At 34.9% G+C, this 15,871-nt stretch overlaps 2 protein-coding genes across 2 annotated transcripts; both read right to left on the reverse strand.

Moving 5' to 3' along the window:
- Positions 1-12,615: 12,615 nt before the first annotated feature.
- LOTGIDRAFT_160354 (hypothetical protein) lies at positions 12,616-13,155 on the reverse strand (the record flags this gene model as incomplete). Its single annotated transcript, XM_009055401.1, has 1 exon — positions 12,616-13,155. The coding sequence occupies one exon, from the start codon at positions 13,153-13,155 to the stop codon at positions 12,616-12,618; it is 540 nt and encodes a 179-aa protein (XP_009053649.1).
- A 1,397-nt stretch (positions 13,156-14,552) lies between these two features.
- LOTGIDRAFT_160355 (hypothetical protein) lies at positions 14,553-15,287 on the reverse strand (the record flags this gene model as incomplete). Its single annotated transcript, XM_009055402.1, has 1 exon — positions 14,553-15,287. One exon carries the CDS (start codon positions 15,285-15,287, stop codon positions 14,553-14,555), a length of 735 nt encoding a protein of 244 aa, XP_009053650.1.
- Between the last annotated feature and the right edge of the window lie 584 nt (positions 15,288-15,871).

Genomic DNA, 15,871 nt, shown 5'->3' on the forward strand with positions numbered 1-15,871 from the left:
CAAATGCATAGTCTTAAGAATATGACTGGTACAAATCAATGCTAACAGTGTCCCCGATACTCATAAAAAGTTAAAAAACAACAAACGGTTGCAATCCCTTTCAAGTACCGTTGTTTTAATCTGTAAGCTGCGCAGCTAAAACATTAATAATTCGAATGTGTTTTGTGACATCTGTTGGTTTGTATGATGTCAAGTCAATTTAACCGTAGACTCCACATGAAAGACAGCAGCTCATGAATATTTGATGTACCAGATAACAATTATCTAACATTTGTATTCGATGAAAATGGTATTACTATTGGATCATTACGTAATGAGAGGCAATTTAATACACAGATGATTTACATGTGTATCATTATTTACATAAAAACGAATAAGCATGAAAATATAACTAGAACGCATTTGGATTTGAATGGTCCCAGATGGTTTTGATTTAAAGTTTTGTTCGACATTTTGGTCACAGATTCTAATAGAAATATATAATGTAATAAATGAACGCAAAGATTAATAACATGGCTGTCAATGAAATTTTTTTAACTGACTGGACCTGGTAGCAGGTTTAGTATGATAAGTATTTTACAAAAATATATTGAACTGTACAACACGCTATTACACAGATTTACGACACAGTGTGATAAACTGGCTTTATATAGAAATCTAAATCGGAAACTTGGATAGCTGCTTTCACTGGAATAATATGTTGACATCAAATACAGAATCACTAGATGAAAGGCTTCAAATAGTAGGTTACACAATAATTTATATGTACTATTGTTGGACTATGAATCTACAAAAGTGTTAAGTGAAATGAAATGAAGGGGTTTTTACGTCCTACTCTTCTGTACCTTGTGGGTTAATGAAGATGGTCAACGCTATGCAGGGTGCAATGAGGGAAATTTTGCCATGACAGCTTCCAACTGTCGAGGGATCTTTAACGTGCACAGCCTGTAGCACACGGGGCCTCGGTTTATTGTCCCATCCGAACGACTAGACGCTTTTTCCATGTCAGCCTGCATCACTGACAGGGGGACACCGGGTTGTTATCTCGACCTTTGCCGGGATTGAACACTGAACTTTCAGGTTAGCGAGCAAAAGTGTAAGATGGATAGATTATGTTGCTGTCATACACGTCTACAAGATGAACTGATACCAATGCTAACAACGGTTATATTTTTGATACTAAAAATGAAACCTTAAAATCATCCAATTAAAATGTATAGCATGTACAAACATCATCTGTAGCATAAATTACTGACAGGGAAAAAACTGGGTTGAAAAATCATGAGACAATTTTAATCGATTAGCGAGGAAACGAGCGAAATTTACGAAAATTCTTGTAAATGTCGAATCGTTAGAATGATACTGTGAGATCTTGATGATTAATCTTCACAACCTGTTAGTAGTCCTTATTGAGGAAAACACCTGAGTGTGATAGAAGTTTAAAGCTGTTTAATAGGTGTTACTTAATATTTTAATGAGAAAAGAGGTTATTTAGACAAAATAAAGTCGGATAATGTCTAATAGATAAGAATTTGATTCACCTAAACATAAGTCTGATCAGATAATGTGCTTCTATCATCATAGATTAATTGCATCTTTTCATTACGTTTTCTCTCAATATCTCTTTCTAGAGGGAATAATGCTCCCTCTTCAATAGCTTCTTATGATCTAATCCTACTCGTACGATTGCATTAATACCAAACGTGTATGGAAAACTGGACCAACAACTTATTGGAGTGTTTGTTATAGGATTGGGAACAGAACGTTCTTTAGAAAATCATCACGTCTCTTTTGTAGTACAAGAGCCAATTTGCTTCTCATTCGCGGAATTAATCTCAATTCATACGTTTTAGACAGTGATAGTCAGAGCTTCGTGAAATACCAAGCTTCTGCAATTCATTAATTCGATTTATATCATCATTCAGATCAAATGAATGAATTAATAGGTTGTAGCGGGTGATTAATTGCTTGATTGATGTATGGTTGAATGCAGAACGAATGATAATGTTGTATATCGGTATATATTGGCCGAGATTTTAGCCTGATAACAAACTCGAAGGTCTTGAAAAGAATATATTTATGCCCTAAATGCATTAGCATTATTATTGTCTCCATTAAACCAGAAAGACACTATAATGAGGTCATTCAGATGCCATAAAAGTAGCAAAATTGATTTAGATGGCCAAACGGTACCGGATTCTAGAACCCTTCCATTGGCCTATTTATCGAAATAGGTGGGTCAAAGCTGCCATGATTGACGAATGTCGAAGTTGTGTTAATGTATAACATTCGACCCCAAGCTATAAAATACGAGATGAAATGTATCTACGTTATGAATATACGATTATCACCTCTAGGTAGTACATTCAATTAGAATGCAGTTCAGTTTTCTGTAGATGTAGAGAGTACCAAATACCGAAAGTTTTCCTTTTTAAGAGGATTTTCAATAATATAGTTGTAGTTGAATTCTAAATTAGTTTATTTAAAGCCTGATTTCAGCCGTTACTGACGCCTGTAACTACAATTCCTATTTTCAACCTTGTGTGTCGGCAACAGCTCATCGTGTGTAGGTATAAATGATTAAAATACAGCTTAGTTTGCGATATCAGTATCCGCTGGAAGCGAACGTTAACTTTTCATCTACCTTCCTTATTTTTCTGCAAGTATCGACAAATTGTTTATAGTACATTACATGTACATGCGTTCTAAACCAGCTTATATCATTAATTTCAGCTGTTATTGACACCTCTATATAAATTTCGGATGCTTTCGCCTTGTGCGCCAATAACAGCTCATCGTCTATAGATAGATATTACCCAGTGCCAAAGAACATGATAGACGACAATCACACCGAGGTTTTAACATATAAATAATGTTTTAAGTCCCCATAAAAAGGTTAATGATTATTTTCCTAGTCTCAAAAGTGTTGTTAAATACTGGATAATGACCGATTTTAGAAAGATCGAGAATGGTGAGGCCTGATGGACTTGCCTGCCTTCTTCTTATCACGTGAATGTGCTTAAAGACATTTAGATTTAAGGAAGGGTAAGAATTGTGTATCATATGTGAAGAAGCCTTAGAAGCAACGACATATCAATAAGTTACTGGCTACCACTTCTCTTAAAGTCATCAGCTTTGGGTAAAAAATATCCTTTCAACTTTATCACTCAGTTTCATCGAGGATTGTACCGGAGTTTGGAATGTTTGATGTAATCAAGTCTTGTCAAGATATCTTAATGAATCTCCTATAAGACTCCCCTTGTGATCTCGTAATGACATTGAACTTTTAAATGTCAAGTTATTCGATTACAAGCAAGCATGTGATTTACAGTCTTTACGCTAAATTGTTCTGTTTGGTCGTCGACAGCTTGGTTAGAATAGTATGTTCGCTAATCAAGAAGTGCCAAATTCATCTGCGAATTACTTGATCTTTGTTACAGACACTGGAATTTATTATGAAATGGAATGTAACGTCCGATGTTTGTGAGGATGAAGGCTGGTCACTGAATTATTTATTTCCAAGATACGTGGCGTCAGTTTACTACTTCTGTTCTGTATTCAATTTATCGTGGAATCGCAGATTTGTTTTTTTTGGGGGGGGTGGTTAATTTGGGTCTTGAATAAATGTAAATAATCTTCTGAAGTACTGGATAGGAAATATCATAGCATTATTACTTCCAAAATACTGAAACTGAGAATTCATTTGTGTTTCTATATACGTATAATACAGCAGGATTTCAAGAGAAGACGAGTCAACTTTTGAACGCGGATAATTCTGGACACACATAGATTCGAAAGTTCAAATTTCAACGGTGAGCCTGTTGACAATATAATACCCCCTATCCACTATGTGGCAATCTATGAGAGCGCCACAGATATATACGTATACAGCGCCACGATCCCCAGAAGGGCTATCCGATCTGTGGCGCTCTCACATTGTGGAAAGGAGCATTAATGATAAATGTAGCTATAACAATTCCCGTTTCTGAGACTTAAGACAAGATTGGCCGAAAAAAATGGCAAACTGTCCATTTAGTGTGTACGTCACGTCATTTGTTTTGAACAGGACACTGAGACATTGTTTACTTCCTTATCTCAAATTGACAGATATCTTACTGGTCGCTTAAATGTATGAATTCGTATTGCGTTATCCGGATAATCGCCATAAATATTATTGATAGATTGGGGATAAAAAGGCATAATATGATGGTAATATTATAAATTATTATATTATTAGTGAATAAGTATTGTATAAGACGGAATGAGTTCGTAAGAACATGGACTCTTGATCAGATTAAAAAAAAAACAAAACCAAGAAAGATCAGATCAAGCTCACTGTAAAGAATTATGAAAATCAAACATTTGGCGAAGGAAGGGCAAGAGAGATCAATATGGAGAGAAACATATTAATTCAATTAGCAACAAGTAATAGAAATACTATAATATACGGTCGTAGGGATAAGCTGTCTTCTGGTATCTATTTTTAATATCGAATGATAAGATCATTATATTAGCATTACACTCACGTTCACCGGACATAAAGAGTAGTTTGATAATCATGCAAGGTGGTTCAACGGCAAGGTCAACAGGTTCTTGAATGCCAAGCTTATATATGATATTGAAAGGCGGAAACAGAAGTAATCTCTTTCACTTATTTTCCTAACCAACGTAGGAACATCATTGTATTCATTTTCAGTAGATATGGCAAACAAGGTAGTTGTTGGTAGTCGTAGTAGTTGGGTTGGTTCAAATTGGATGATTCTGTGTTGTTGGTTTTGTTGTTGATAATTCGTAAGATCTGGTCGGGTCGGGTCGGGTCGAATGACATTGCGGTGAAACTCTGCCCTCGAAGGTGTGACTTGAGTTAGTAGACTTTCTTTATTCTTCCTTACTCGTTCTGATCGATCGTGGTAATTGGTTGATTGGCAGTTTAGTTTGGTTTAGTTAGGTTAGATTATCTGAAGACCTAAAATGAAAAAAAAAAACGGCTCTTTGACCCCTACAGACAAAATAAGATAAGTTATCATTTTAAATATCGCACTGGTCATTTTTCGATATCCCGAATGACTGACTGCTCAAATGTAGGCTCGCTTGCACCTTCAGTCTCAACTGTTGGCTTATCATATTTTGAAGTTAACTTAACTTAATTATTTAATAACAAATCTTTCGCATTGTCCATTCGTGAAGAGGAAGGCAATGTTTTGTTGTCCACCATACATTTTTAGCAAGGATAAAAAAAAATGCTTAGAAAGACATTCTTCAAGAGATCAAAGCTATAAAATTGCTGTATAAGGAGAATTAAGTCTAGCTTTCTTTGGTCACCAATAATGGCTTGGATCTTAAACGATAAATGACACAACCTTTTAACGGTTTATGCAAAATAATGGTCCTGAAATCAATATGGCAATTAACAATTCTACCTTTCAATTTGAACTATGTCCGAAGCACAGTAACTCATCTCTGCAGCCATGGGCATTAATATTTTGTTGTGATTGTTTGGCTTTTGTTTGTTTTGGGTTTTTTTTTGGGGGGGGGGGGGGGGGGTTGTGGGGGGCTATTTTCTTGAAAATTAAATATAATGCGAATGCATCCAATGAACAGTTTGCTTATCATTGTCGCATCAGGGAGCCAAAGACCTAAGATTATGCAAAATTGAATTCATGACCGTAATCGATCATGGTTAATGATATTCTGCAGTTCTGAGATGTATATACATACGACATTCGAGTAATTTAGTAATATACACAGTTTAATTTGTTTTAAATACACTTAATATCAGCGTCATATTCCTACTTCAACATTCCAGTAGGTCAATAATATAACGTAAGCTTTTAGAAGAGATAATTTAGTTGAGAGCAGTAGAAGAAGAAAGTAAAAGAATAGTTATCTCATCTAAAACATAGACAGAAACCAGCCATAAATAGATAATTTGTGAGAACATTAACTTATTTTACAGTTCAATAAAATAGTTATAAATCGTCTGGCCGTTAATCTCAAAATTGTTTTTTTTTTCAATCCTATGATGAATTCTGAATAAAAGTTTGCGGGCTACTATAAAGAAGGTTTTGTTCTTTGTCCTGCAATGTTTATAAGAATATTCTGTCTTTTATTTTGATCGTTGATATTACTTGTTAGTCTAGGTTAACGCTGCAGATCTAAATAAGTTCTTTAAAATTTTAGCTCACAGATGAAAGTCGTAGATAATTAATGGGAAAGACGTCTTGTTATTTTGGATGAAGTACAGGCTACATGCATAATAAAAGTATAGACGAATGACAAACCCTTCTTGTAAGTTCTCCATAAGGCACATCGGTATTCCATTTCCCTTGACTTTGTTAACTATAGCTTTATAAAGGTTACGTTTGTATTAACTTTCGTGGAAATATACTTGCTAATAGTACTTCCTGTCAAAAGTCTCCAACAATGTATCAGATTTGTTTACTTGTTTTGCAAAAGCAGATCAATACAAGAGAAAAAATCAAGGCCAATAACATAGAAAATAATAAACATTGGAACTGGTCGATATACATGCATACCAGATTTCTTCAAATTTGGTTCCTAATGCCATTGCTGCACACATTATAGCTAAGTTAGAGACGAGAAATCATTCACAGAATAATTAAAAATATACAAATATATTTAAACACATTAATATCTCACAAAGCATCCAATAGGCGTCCACAGATACTACAATATTACACAAACACAATTGCCATGAAAAGTGCCCGAGACTTTGTATTAGATTTCTTTTTGTAAAGAAAGAGGGCTTTCCTATTTCGGATTATGTTAGAAAACTAGGTCAATGGTCTCGTTCATGAAACAATTAACAAAGAACTTTTTATGTTATCTGTAATATCAATGTGTTTGTTTCAAAAAAGGGATTAAAAGTAATTTCCGTTACAAAGAGAATGGAAAATCAAATCTCGACAATCAGAATGTCACTACCGGAAGTTTACAGTTAAAGTGCCCTCTGGGAATGTATTGTCTCATAAAATATCGAAATAAAATGAAAGGAGTTTTACGTCCTACTTTTCTGCACCATGTGAAGACGAGCAAGACTGCAAAGTGCAATGAGGGAAATTTTGCCAGGACACCGGAATTGGCCTGCTCTTAGTTGATTTCCAACTGTCGAGGGATCTTTAACGTGCACAGCCTGTAGCACACGGGGCAACGGTTTATTGCCTCATCCAAAGGACTAGATGCTTTTTAAATGGCAGCCCCTCTTAAACCGGGTTGAAAAATCCTAAGGTATTATCTCGACATTCGCCGGGATTGAACCGTGGATCTTCAGGTTGAGCCACCACACCTGCCATGTTTCATAGAAAAAGTTACAATAAGGTATATGCCCACATAGTTCAGATAGGTATGATATAGATTCGTTCTCTGGAAGAAACCGTCCAAATGATCTTAAAGAATGATAAATCATGTTCAACTAAAGGAGAAACCGCGCGACAGTATCACGTAATGATAAAATCACTTATTTTCATGTGGGCTTTATCTGCTTTTGTCTGATAGACATCGTATTGTTTAATAACTATATATCGCGTGCTTTTGTCTGATAGACATCGTATTGTTTAATAACTATATATCGCGTGCTTTTGTCTGATAGACATCGTATTGTTTAATAACTATATATCGCGTTATGCTTTATCTTATCAATCTTATCTTTAAAATTGGGTTTTAAAGGGATATTCTCTGGAAACGTATGATTGAAACCAAATTGATTATGAATATAAAAATGTTATGTTCAAAACTTTAGCTCGCCATAGACTGGTAAAACCTCTCACTATCTGCGTCAGAGCTTCGCCGCTTGTGGACTGGAGTCAATGAAATGATTTCTTTCATCAAGAGGAGATCCGAGACGTTTAGGTTCACAGGTTATCAAATGTGTGATTTCTGAATTTGTCGAAGTCCTATCCACTAGAAAACATGAAAAGAGTTTTTATAATGCTTAATTATTTAGTGATTTATGTGTGCCTCTGGTAATTTTGATCACATTATTTGGCGATAGAGACAACCGATTTCTCAATAAGTTTCATGATCCCCTGGATTCTTTGCTGAAGTGTTTATTCATCTAATTTGACCAAAAACTTGATTTTGTGATAAAAGCTTGTTCTTCCTGTACTACGACATTGTCAATGGGTTCTTTATGGCAAGCAAGTCAAAACTGCAATTTTTTAATGGCCTCGTCACACCAGAAAGACGTTCTTACTGCTGCTATTGCGATGACAAAAAAAAACTGGCCCAGGGTGTGTTAAGTTCGCTGAAGGCGTGGAATAAGCGCGTAGGACACGTTAGATTTGGCGCCATTGTCGCCACTATTTGCCGAGTCACGGCCAAAACAAATAATATTTTAAGGGACCTTTACTCTAGTTTTCCTCATGTTTGACCGCGACTAAATTTTATAGCAATTGGTCGCAGTCCGGTGTGACGGGGCTATAACCGGCCCATGGCTTTCATGTAAAGTAGGTTCATACTGTAGATACATGGAAATAATGCTACATAACTTAATTCGTTCGGAAGATGTTCAGTTATTAAATTTACAGAAGGGAATAGTAAGATTCCCTAGAATGGGATTTCATTTGTAATTTGTTTGTTTAAAATTAAAGCGTTATAAACCATTGTTATCGAGTATTCTAAACGACAGTAATGTGTTCTTTCTTTGTTTTTAATAGGGTTAAGTGGTTTTCTTTTATTTTTTTTTATTTTGATGTAAACTAATACAATACACTCATTGGCATCATTATTAATCATTAGGCGAGTAGGGGCAAAAGAAATTCCAACGCAGACAAAGGAAATTCCGTAACTCAGTATAATGACTAGAAATTCCAAAGTGAGGGGCCTAAGCCGGGTCAGAAGCGCCACGTATGTGTAATGGTTATCGCCCTTATTCGCGAGCTTGTTCTTAGGCCCATTTACAGAAACGAAATTGTATAAAAATTGTCGTTCTGATACGAAAATCTGGATTTATATATGCTTCTTTACTGTCGTGACCCCGAAGTTAAACTAAACTATTGATGATTGAATATCGGAGAAACCTGATATTTTCACGTATATTTCTATTCCTGTCTTCAAAATGTTGGACTGATCAGAACTTATGACTCAAGATTAAAAAAATAAGCGTTTTCATTCGTCATTTTAATTATCACTTTTGAAAATAAGGAACCGGAAACAGACTGTAGATGCACTATTATCGAATAGATATTTTCCTTGTCATTTCCTGTGTTTTTGTATCAAGGAATGGATCTCGCAATAAATGTTGATTATTACTTTGAATTGATATAAATAATTAAACCTCGTCAATTTCCGGAAGAATCTTTATTTCCAGCGAGCTAACAAGTCTGGAAATTTTAAAACGATCGTAAAATAGATGAGATTCTGTACTTTTACTTATAAAGCCGTGTTAAATCTCCAGTGTTTTTCAGTTCGATTTTTTAAGTATTGATATGTCTTATTCGATAAGCCCTGTAAGATGGTGTTTGTGGAAGGAGTCAACTCTCGCAGCGTTTATTCAGTAACGACATGGTCATTGTTTATATGGTTAGCAGTCATTTGGGTACAAATATTTTCTAGCACAAAACAGTTTCTTCATCACACTGTTCCTTTCCCTTTTAAGGCAATGGGTCATTTACAGCAGGCAAAATAGAAAAAAAGAGGTCAAAAGTGAAAGGGTAGTTCTGCAAGTGGACGCTAGAATCGCGATTTAAACGACGGAAAGTGTGCGCTTACTACAAGTACAGCGTCCGAAAAACTTAACGTGGGTAAGGGGTCATTCCAACAAAAACCATGAAATTTTGGCACATTTTTGATCAGTTTTGGCAGAAAAATATGATTGTGTTTCCAATTATTACAAACATTATTAGCAGTCTTATTAGGTGGTTCGGAGGATTGAGAATGTCTTGCCCAGCTTGAACTCTGTAGCGTCAACCACTGCCAGAAATTTCAGAAGAAAAGTGTGTCTGTCATAGGGTTGAATTGTGTTCGGCTTCATGGAAATGGAAGAATTTTTAAAATTCTACCTCAACAATAAAAACATTTCGTAAAATAACATGTGAAAATGGACTCATAAATATGGCTAGTAGATGTCTTTTCAGGTGATAAATACTAATATTACTGCTCTGGGTTTCATTTGAACTAATTACGTCTATGCATTTTAACAGCTATTCTGTGATCTTGCTGGTATTAAATCAATAAGAGATTTATTCAAGTTCACCAGACCGTAACTCGTCGATATCCCGTTTTGCATCACATCTGGTGATGACTGACGAAGGCGTTCAAACTATCTTCTAAGATGTAAACAGGTTACTATCTTGAAAATTATAATACCATGCCTTGTATGGAATCAATTTCATGATCTGAGCTTTAATGGATTATCAGATATATTTCAATGATTTCACTAGTTTAAATCAATATAAGGCTATTGACACGAGTTGTGGTTTGATAAAAAAAAAATCAACACAAACCACCGTGGGCGATTTTCATTTCTTTCTCGGGTCTAGTGGACATAGTGAAGTACAATGATGATTTAAGAATGTTCCTCTTCAAGCTTTTTATACAGTCGGAAACGGATCTTTACCTAGATAAGATCGATGAAGTTATTTTCAAGTGTCTTTTTCAAGTAAGAAATTGTTTTAGAATTATTTATAAATCGTAGAAAATACTCTACTTAATGTTCAATGTAATTGTTTATCCGGTTAACTTTTTTTTCGTATTGCAAGATCTGGGTGAAAGTCAACAAAAAGCTTTTCCGCAGCCATCCTCTCATGGGTATTAAATTGTTTTCATGAATTGGTCAAGCAAATTTTCAGAAAGCTTCTTGTATACCCTGTCATAATCACTTTACAAAACGTCTTTCTCGAAATGATCTGTATCCAGTTCTCGAATGGAACCATAGCGTAATATTTTTTTTATCTAAAGTAGGGTCATCGTGAAGGTTCTTTTCCAAACTCTTTCAAAAAATGAATAATTCTCGGAATTTTGTCAAAAAATCTTTCGGCAAGGAAACAAGTTGTTTATGACGTGAATTGAGTAAAACTTATAATCAAGTCACACAATTTCTATCATTATCACATCTTGAATACAATCACTTGCATAGTTAACACATTCATTGGAAAATCGTAAAAAGGGTTTGTATTTGTCAAAAAAGCAAGTTTAGTTGTAATTATGACAATTCTAACATATAAAATGTCGATTTTATCCACAACATTTTCGACATTATTTCTACTGAATTGGCAAACATTAACCATTTGTTTTAGCTTGCGGCACAGGTGGCTTGGTCCATGAGTAAAGATTAACTAACGGTTCTGTATTTGAAAGCAGATTAGGAAAGCATTTACTACCTAACATTAGTATTCTGATATAAATGTCTATGCACCCGGAAGTGACACGTTTTCTCAAGTCTGAAGGCTGCTTGTCATACGATTTGTCTCTTTTCTGCTTGGAAAGCATAGACATTTTTATTTTGTTTGATCAATCAGTTCACCATTCAATGTATAATGCCTACAAAGTCGATAAGTAGATGTCTCACACCCCAAAAACTCTCTGAAATGTGCTTGACGTTGTGAAGCTGAATGTAAGAAGCAACCTGTTGCCTTGTCGTGGACAACTCTAAACAAGTGATTGATTGTGTCACACGGTTGCCATGTTCTATAATTAAATCATGCAGAAGATGCTTTACTTTGCACTAATGTAATTTCAGAAACAATTGACTGTTCGTGACAGTCGTGACAATCTTGTTTATTTAGAGATGTTATGTGAAGAGATAATAAATCTTCAATTTTTTCTTGTAGACGATTACAGATTTTTGTTAAATATTTTCTAGAATGTCACAAACGCTAGTTAAATTATATTATTAACGACTTAAAAGGAATGTCTGGAAAAAATTTCGACTTTGAGGGCGTAATTGGCAATACTGTTGTTTATTATATTTTCTTATTTATTTAATCATTGAAGCAAAATATTATAATAAGATGTTTAATCATTAATTCTAACTTTTAATGAATGAAACAAACATGTCACTAATTCTATTAATTTCTTGAAAGACATTTTCGAACTTTGAACTATTCAGCGACTTCTTTGCTTTACATACTTAATTATAGTGTCGAGTAATTAGTATGCGAATGGAAATGAAATGAAAAATTAACAGGTGATTACAATGAAACTCCAGAGAAGAATGCTTGTAATGAACTACTTTGCATTATTGAGAAAATATTCGAAATGCTTAGAATAAACTATGAATTTGAAATTGGAAGCACTGAATGGAACAGACCGGACATCGTCGATTATTGTACTCATCCGAGAAATAACTTATAAAGTGAATACTAGGCGCTCTATCAGTCTCATTCAATTTGTTTTTAGATCTATCAAATTGACAGTTATTACATGTTTCTTTTGTTATTAATTCTATATTGCTTGTATATTTGTTTCTGATTAATTATGTTTGTATGTATATTGCTAAATGCAAGAAAGGCTTTTTAGCTTAATATGATTATTATAAGTATTATTCTGTCCAGTATGAGATCTACAAGGTTAATAATCAATACGTTTTAGCACTTTCCTAGCGTTACCTTCTAGTACGTTTTTCGTCTCAGTACCAATGATGTTGTTAAATCCCATTTATCTATGGTTATGCATTGAACCACATCGAGAAACACCGTGTGGTAATGTCCCCTGTATAAGAATATCGTGGTTATGTATTGAACCACATAGAGACATACCGTGTGGTAATGTCCCCTGTATAAGAATATCGTGGTTATGTATTGAACCATATGAAGACATACCGTGTGGTAATGTCCCCTGTATAAGAATATCGTGGTTATGTATTGAACCACATTGAGACACACCGTGTGGTAATGCCCCCTGTATAAGAATATCGTGGTTATGTATTGAACCACATCGAGAAACACCGTGTGGTAATGTCCCCTGTAGAAGAATGTCGTGGTTATGTATTGAACCACATTGAGATATACCGTGTGGTAATGTCCCCTGTATAAGAATGTCGTGGTTATGTATTGAACCACATAGAGACATACCGTGTGGTAATCTACCCTGTATAAGAATGTCGTGGTTATGTATTGAACCATATGAAGACATACCGTGTGGTAATCTACCCTGTATAAGAATGTCGTGGTTATGTATTGAACCACATCGAGACATACCGTGTGGTAATGTCCCCTGTATAAGAATGTCGTGGTTATGTATTGAACCACATTGAGATATACCGTGTGGTAATGTCCCCTGTATAAGAATGTCGTGGTTACGTATTAGTATTCCTTCTAGTAAGTTTTTCGTCTCAGTACCAATTTATCTATTTCAGGTGCTGTTAATACAATGAAGTAAAAGATATGGATATTATTGATAAAAGTTTTACATTCATCTGACTTATTCATCAACAGGTAGGCGATAATATTTTCATGAAAATACAAAGAAAAAGACGAAAGCATTTCATCATTCTTCAACGAACAATTGAACAAAAAGTACTAGCTACAAATTTATTCTCTGTTTTGTACAAGTGTGTTTTCGTGCTCCAATCTCATTAAAAAAGTTTCGTTAAAATTCAAGCAACTGCAGTCTATTGTTCTTGTACTCTTTAATTTAATTCCATATACATATAGCGAGGGATTTACAATCAGTATTTCTCACACTGCGCTTGTATGTATAACCTTAAATCGAAACGATAAGAAATCGTCTGACTGTTATCTTTCTAATATACGCTTGGTTTATCACATGACGTGGCATTCATATTGCTTGGTAGTTTATTTGCAGTTTGGTCAATTTGATACCAGCAGTTCCCATCAGGTTCGCTGTTTGACTATCCCTTATAATTAAATGATAGAAGAGATTAACACTGTTTTATATGAATTTATTGTTTAGCTTAGTTCCCAGCGACAATACTTTAAAAGAATAGACGAAGAGCATTGTAATTGGCTTCAACCAAACTCCTTCACTACTGATTTAACATTGATCGCCACCTACTGTTCTTTACGAGTGTATACGTGTTAACATCGCAGACAACATATCAACGTAAATGTCACTCGCCTATAGATATTAAACTTTTTTAAACCCAGACCTTTAGAGTAAATTTATATAAAAAAAAGACACATAACCCGCCACGGACTAAGTTTAAAATCATCGAGGTCCCTTTTAAAAACTTTTACGCGATGCTGTATTATGTAAAAAATGTCACTTATGCCATATTGCATCTTCAGGTGTTAGTCTCGACATTTTTTTTTTTTCATTTTTTTTTTTTTTTTGTCTAAAAGTGATTTAATGAATAAACACGGAAAAAGGATTTGGTGTGTCAGCACAACTTGGATGTCTATATAGTTTTCACTGACTTTGTACCAGAGCCACTTCTAGTAAGAAATGTTATAAGATATAGCAGGTGTATCTCAAGAATGAGGAAGTCGTTTCTCTTTTTTTCATGATTGTAGGTCAAAGTTATGTGGAAATATTTCCCCCAAGAGAATTATCACGTCAGGCTTTCGAGACATTAAATTCCTAGGAAGTTTATATTTATGTTGTTCCTAAGTGATTTTTATTTAATTACTAAGTTAAGTGGCGGAAGAAGGTTGGAGTTGAGCAACCTTTTTAATTGAGCACCAAGTGTTCTTGTACAGTGCAACTGATGCACTCTCGGCTTGAGTCGTTCGTGACATACAGTGTGGTAATGTCCCCTGTATAAGAATGTCGTGGTTATGTATTGAACCACATTGAGACATACAGTGTGGTAATGTCCCCTGTGTAAGAATATCGTGGTTATGTATTGAACCACATTGAGACATACAGTGTGGTAATGTCCCCTGTGTAAGAATATCGTGGTTATGTATTGAACCACATTGTGACATACAGTGTGGTAATGTCCCCTGTGTAAGAATATCGTGGTTATGTATTGAACCACATTGAGACATACAGTGTGGTAATGTCCCCTGTGTAAGAATATCGTGGTTATGTATTGAACCACATCGAGATATACCGTGTGGTAATGTCCCCTGTATAAGAATGTCGTGGTTATGCATTGAACAACATCGAGACACACCGTGTGGTAATCTACCCTGTATAAGAATATTGTGGTTATGTATTGAACCACATCGAGACACACCGTGTGGTACTGTCCCCTGTATAAGAATGTCGTGGTTATGTATTGAACCACATCGAGATACACCGTGTGGTAATGTCCCCTGTATAAGAATATCGTGGTTATGTATTGAACCACATTGAGACATACCGTGTGGTAATGTCCCCTGTATAAGAATATCGTGGTTATGTATTGAACCACATTGAGACATACCGTGTGGTAATGTCCCCTGTATAAGAATATCGTGGTTATGTATGTGTGATGGGTGGAAAAGTCGTACCGAAGCCCGTAGAAAGCCATTGCGGGATTGCGATCAAGAAGTAAAATTTGTCTACTAATTTGTAAGCGACATTCTCAACAGAATTCTTATAAAAAACTCCATCTTGCTCTGTCGCTATTCGTTTCGTTAATTCCATTCTAAATGGCATTGAGGGTTTGAATTAGACAGGTGATGAAATGTCGGACCTAAAACCCGTTCATTTCATTGACATAGCGTTGTTTTGTTAAGTTTGTGCGAAGTTGTTGGTTGATTGTGAAATATTTTAATTTATTGAAGTCTTATAAAACAAAATTTGTTGACGAGAAGCAAATGTTACGAAGTAAACAAAATAATATGATTTATCTCAACAATAGAAAAATCGCAGTTTGGAAGAAGTCGAAAATGGCTTTATTTTATCCTACTACACAAACTTGTTTGTTTAGTTTTGTGTTATTTAGGAACAATTTTTGATGGTTGATTGTAATAAATGATTTATTGGAGACTTATACAACACAGTTTATTCGTGAGTAGCGAGT

The sequence above is a fragment of the Lottia gigantea genome, assembly GCF_000327385.1.
Source record: "Lottia gigantea unplaced genomic scaffold LOTGIsca_24, whole genome shotgun sequence".
NCBI lineage: Eukaryota > Metazoa > Mollusca > Gastropoda > Lottiidae > Lottia > Lottia gigantea.